The 6082-nt window shown below is 36.7% G+C and overlaps 1 protein-coding gene across 1 annotated transcript; it reads right to left on the bottom strand.

The window, feature by feature from the left end:
* Window positions 1-4401: 4401 nt before the first annotated feature.
* Window positions 4402-5183, bottom strand: LOC111506868 (mitochondrial import receptor subunit TOM20 homolog B). The gene is made up of 2 exons (XM_023162081.2): window positions 4957-5183; window positions 4402-4902 (listed from the first exon to the last, which is right to left on the bottom strand). Exons 1-2 carry the CDS (start codon window positions 5081-5083, stop codon window positions 4565-4567), a joined length of 465 nt encoding a protein of 154 aa, XP_023017849.1. The 5' UTR covers window positions 5084-5183; the 3' UTR covers window positions 4402-4564.
* Window positions 5184-6082: the final 899 nt, after the last annotated feature.

Here is a 6082-nt window from a genome sequence, read left to right on the forward strand (position 1 = left end):
GATACATATTGACTCCTACCTTCAAGGAATGAGGATATCCAGTTGAGAGAGGCACCTCTTAGCCCCTACCTTTCCAATTTCAGTAAAAGTTTTTGGTGATTGACGCAGTCGAATGCCCGACTCAAATCACAGAATATCGCCGCCGGGCATTCACCTGCCTCAATATATCTAATTACCTCATGACATAGTGAAAAAATGGCAGTATTAGTTGATTTTTCTGCACGAAAGCCATGCTGCGTGTTAGTTAATATTTTGTGTGGAAAGTCATCTTCGTGTCGTTCAGGCTTTGAGTCCATCTCCCTTACCCTTTCGGCTGATTATTGGTCTCGAGAAGGACCAATGGGTACATGACTGATGGTATGGCGGCATGAAGTCCTTAGACATCAGTACCGCCCTTCACGGGATACCCCTACCTGGTTGGGGTGGGATGGATGAGAAAGCTATTCATCCGTTAACGGGGGACATGAGGGCCTCATTCGACAGAGTGTCGGGGCCTTATGTATCGGGATGGGTCGTCTACAGCATAATCTGTGGCTTCCCTAACTAACGGGTTTTCGTGAGTTTCCGAACTTTCAAAAACTCGCTGATTCCATGACTGAATGGACTGCCGAATGGAAGGCAGCTGCAAATCTCTGCGGATGGCTTCGTTCCGCATGAACCAAGGAGCATTCACAATCATCCTGATTAACTTATTTTGTAGTCCTTCCAAAATGGAAATGTTGGACGGAGCCCACCCCAGACGCCTGAAGCATACATGATGACAGGCTTGAACATCGTGTTGTAGATGGTAATTTTGTTCTTTGTGCTCAGTTTGGATTTTCTATTGACCAGAGGGTACAGAGTAACTATCCGACCCTCGATCTTTGACTTAACGCACATGATGTGCGGGTTCCAAGTGAGCCTACGGTCTATTAGAAGGCCGAGGTATTTGACCCGCGCTTGCCAGTCAATCTCCCTTCCAGAGATTCTCACTTTTCTGGCCGAAGAAGATAGTAATCTTCCCATGGTTATCGCCTGAGTCTTGTCCGGGTTTACTCGGATCTTACAATCAAGGTACCAGCACGTTGCATGTAGACGACGCCGAGCTCACGACCCATGGAAGATGAGAGAAGAGCCGTGTCGTCGGCGTACAGGGATATCTTCACAATATTTTGTGTAAATTCAAAAATGAAGTAAGTCGGTCCAAAAATGCATATTCGAATTACTTTGATAGTTCATATGGTACTGTTACTGGACGATAATTTTCCATTAAGTTCGGGTTGTTTTTCTTGAAAATAGGAGTTACTTTTCCGATTTTCATTTCTTGCGGAAACACACCTTTTACAAATGACAGATTAATCAGATATGTTAATGGTTTTATTATCGTTGGAAGAATTCTTTTCAAAATGTACACAGGAATATCATCTGCTCCAGATGATTTCTGTAAATTTGATGCAGTAATTTTCCAGAAAAAAGTATTTAGTGTCACACATATTTTGACCGTGATTATCTCGGGTTATTACTTTGCTCAAAATAATTTTTCCCACTGCAGAAAGATTATTGATAATTGAACCTTATTATGAAAATGATAGGTGCTCTATGGTATTACAGCAGTTTTCGAGAAATCATTTATATTTTGTTGTGGGAGTTCTCCTGACATTTTCAACTGCTCCAAAGTACTGCTCGTATTTGATTCGAAATAAATACTGAGTCAATTTATTGAAACTTGTCTTTACACAATTACCAAAAATATTCAAATATAATTATGCTGCAGTTCATCCGGTTCCAGGACCGAATACTCAGGAAAAATAGATGGGATTCTCAGTTCTTTTCATAGTGTCAAATATGGAAAATAATCATGAAATAATTCAAATTCATTTAAGCGAATACATGAATTGAAAGATGTTCCAACCCCAGCTTCAATATTCTAAAACAAAAACAGTCAGTATTCAGAATTCCATCTTTTATTAATATTCCAAGTTCAAAGACATCAACATTGATATGATTACAGGATATAGAAATATAAAACAATCTTCAAATATGCAAACTTTGAACAAATTGCATACTGAGCTTTTTACCTTACTACAGTGACTGGATCAAAGTTGCAATGTCAGCGTATAAATCTTCATAAATATTGAGGAAGGTCAAGATCATGGACAGACAGTATATCTTCTTTTCTTAGATTCTGCTCGGTGGCAGTAAGTATAATGTAAATTTTTGGTGATTTATTGTATTTTCGATTAACATTTTAGTTTATTCCTGAAGTATTTTCTCCGTTTCCTTACATCAAATATTTAATTGAGTTTTTGAACGAATTCTGTCATTATTTAGATGAATGGGTGATACAGCGAATCAAATCCTCTCGTTAATATGTTCGTAATCCTTTTAATGAGAGAGAGAGAGAGAGAAAGAACTTTATTGTCCAAAGAACAGAATTCTTGTTAACAAAGTTTAGAAATACATTTATGTATGTACACATATATCTATATATACACACACACACACATATACATATGTAACACAAAGGGATCAATTCAAAATTAAATAAACACCTTAAAATAATAAAACCAAGTAAAATAATATAAAGTACGTATACAAGTGATTGCAATGTTAGTCAAAATCTTCATTATAATATTCGTCTAAAGTATAAAAAGCTTTATTTAGCAAAAAACATTTTACAGCACTTCGAAAATTTTTATATGAAGAAGTGGAGCGAAGATATACTGGCAAATGATTGAACATTTTCCTTGCATTGTATATTATGCATTTTTTTATTAATGCGCTTTTAGGAATGGGTAGTGCTATTAAGTGGCTATTATGCCTAGTATTATAAGAGTTTGTTGAATCACTGGTAGTATTAAATTTTTTGTGCATCATACACACACTTTCAAGGATAAAAATGCATGTCAGAGTCAAGATTTTTTGATCAATAAACAGGGGTTTACAGCAATCTCTCGGTTTTGCCTTACAAATATGTCTAACCGTTCTCTTTTGTAAGATAAACACAGACTGTAACAAGAACTGAGAAGCATTACCCCAGAATCAAATTCCATATCTTAGGCGGGATTCTATTACCGCAAAATAGACTGTTTTTGCAGCTTGCAAGTTGAGTTCTCTGGCAATAATCCTTAAAACATAGCATCCCGAAGCCATCCTATTACATAGATTAGAGATGTGGATATCAAAGGATATATTATTTACATGCAAACACAAGAATTTACTTGATGAGACGGAGATAATTAAAGTATTCCCTAGAAAAATTTCATTTAATATACATTTAAAGGTTAGTATGCAGGTTTTTGTGGTATTGAATTCCAGTCTGTTAGCATCATACCACTTTTTAACGATGTCTAGATCAACCGATATATTATTATATAGTTCAGTATTGTCTTTTGAGTGCCAAACAATAGTAGTGTCATCAGCAAATAGAGTTATTTTTCCTTTCGTATTGATGAGAGATAGGTCATTTATGAAGAGCAGGAACAGTAGTGGACCGAGTACTGAATCTTGCGGAACCCCACAAGATACCAACAGAGGTTCAGATCTCTTATTATTAACTAATACAGACTGGGTGCGATCTGACAAATAAGAATGAAACCATTTCAACGCTACATCTCTGAAACCATACATTTCCAATTTATTCAAGAGAATTTTGTGATTTACGCAGTCGAATGCCTTAGCAAGGTCACAAAACACAGCAGCAACTACTTCACCCTCATTGATACTGAAATATATTTTTTCTAGAACTGAGAACATGGCATCATTGGTGCTCCTGGATTCTTGAAAACCAAGGAGCAATGTTTTTAACAAATCACTTCCCTATGTAATGGAATGAAAATGTACACTATTCCTTTTGACTTGTACTATACAAATTTCGTAATTTGTCTCTTGTGCGAAATAAATATTCTATTCTAATAAGCCAAGCGAGTACTGAGTTGCGACAATAGAATATCAATGATTTTCATTGAGCAAAAATTTTTTTTGTAAAAGTACTTCGTGTTCTATAATTGATAGATATTGTCCATTAGTTCTTTGGTACAAGGACCTCTACAGAAGTAGAACTTGTCAAATTATAAAAGTGTATTAATGAAAAATATTTTCTTCATCTTTCTAAGGGGCAAGTTTTTTGTGTATTCAGGTATTTTGTAATATATACCAATAACAGAAAAACATTTTCCTGAACAAAAGTGAAACGTGTCTTCAAATTGAGAAAACTGTTTATTACAAGTATTACGAGAGTGATTTATTTCAAGAGTTTTGAATGACAACAAAAATCACACATGCGTACACATACATACTTGTGAGAGTTAATATTCTCTTTTGAGTGAATACCTCTGTTTGAGGTAGATTAAAAATTTTGCTCAAACATTGTTCTCGCAGAGTGAATATTTGTGGAGCGTCTACAGACAACTGAAATAAAACTTAACAAATGTTTTAATTTTAATACGAGAATATCTTAAAAACATACAAAACAAAATTAGTTGGGTATTGCTCGATATATCCGTTTTATTTAACGATGCATAACATAGGTGAATAAATTCAAGAACGGTCTAACGAGGTGAGACTAGTAAAGGCGTATCCATATTTACTCCACATCATCCTCCTGTAGGGAAGCGCTTGGTGCAGATTGTGCTTTCATTAGACGAGGTGCCACAGCAGGCAGTCTTTGGATGAGTAAATGGAACACGTTCGGTTGGAGCGTTTGCTGCAACACTTGCAGCAGATCGTTCGGCTGTCCGCACACTGCTACTGCGTTTCCTAGATGATCTACGCCATCCTCAAGGTCACCTGCAGCCAACAATTCTTCTCCCAGTTGAATCTCTTGCAAGAAAAATTTCTGTACTGCTTCGTGGTCCTTCATGTCCGGGAACACCGTGGATGCTGGTTTCCCGGATGCAGCGGTTGCCTTTCTAGCCCGTCGCCCTAGAAAATTCTCCATTTTAAATTCTACATAACCTATTTCATCGGTTTACCTACTTTGGCGTAGTTTTTTCTTGAAGTCAGGGTCATTGTGTCTCTGCTTGTCAAAATAAATACAGTACCCTATAAAAAGTGTTGCCGACACACCCGCACATATTCCAATAACTGCTTTCGGGGAGACCATCTTAAATTTAATTTAAATTTTCAACATTCCCTCAATACCTCCATTACGGCAACAGCAAACTCCCGAAAAAGCACGGCGCGTGCACTTTCAATGTTGCAAACTATCACCAAAATAATGACAACTACAGAGTTGCCAATGTCGAATAGGGAACACGCATATGTCACTGTTTATTGTGTCCCGCTGAAAATGACACTAAAATACCTTCAACACAGAAACTTGACCTTTCAATAGTGCCTCTTCTTCGGGAAAACTAACTAGGTTTTTCATTTTTTGCAGAAACTGATCTCTTCTGAAAGTATTTCCATTTCAATCATAAGCAAAAACTAGGTACCAAACAGTAATGCTTGTGTATCTATGATTCGAATTTTGAATTCGATCAAAGGTTTTGAAAAGCCCTTCGCGGCAGCAGTGTCACAGATTTGGTTTGTCACGGTAGTAGCCAAAGATAAATGAAATTTAAAAGATGGTTTCTTTGGCAGCAGCTCTTTTGCATATATCGATATTCGTAAAATTGCCAGCACATAACAATAGTAGTATCAAATATCGAGTGGCAACCAGTGTTGTTCCGGTGGTACTTCAGTAACAAAAAACATTGACTTTAGACGTTCGAAATTATGAAGTTACGCCTCTTCCACTGTTTGAGAAACAATCAACTGATAGTTTCCGCAACAGAAGTGGCAGTCATAAAGCACCTATATAGGTGTTATGTGGTGACAGTTGCCGTATCAAAACTGCCCATTGACGTATGAGCACAGAATCGTTTATTATTCTGTGGTATTAGAACTGTGGTTGTGTTATTTGTCAGCTGAGTTATTGAAAACTGGAAATCATACACTATAACAATACATTTTCTCTTTAATTAATTTATAATAATTAAAGTGAATATTGAAATTGGACGTTTCTTTTCAAGACTTAGGCTAATTGCACACACACCGATTGTGGACGGCCGATTTTATACCAGTCGTCCAAATTCCAATAGTGACCCACATGTAGGAACGG

The sequence above is a fragment of the Leptinotarsa decemlineata genome, unplaced genomic scaffold (assembly GCF_025532065.1).
Source record: "Leptinotarsa decemlineata unplaced genomic scaffold, Ldec_3_MD MMD2_tig00002082_RagTag_RagTag, whole genome shotgun sequence".
In the NCBI taxonomy this organism is placed as follows: domain Eukaryota; kingdom Metazoa; phylum Arthropoda; class Insecta; order Coleoptera; family Chrysomelidae; genus Leptinotarsa; species Leptinotarsa decemlineata.

Excerpts from the sequence above, each read along its gene's own strand:
- LOC111506868 (XM_023162081.2), bottom strand. The coding sequence starts at position 5,083 with ATGGTCTCCCCGAAAGCAGTTATTGGAATATGTGCGGGTGTGTCGGCA. Across the intron at positions 4,903-4,956 it reads CAAGAAAAAACTACGCCAAA|GGCGACGGGCTAGAAAGGCA; the intron begins GTAGGTAAACCG and ends AGAATTTTCTAG.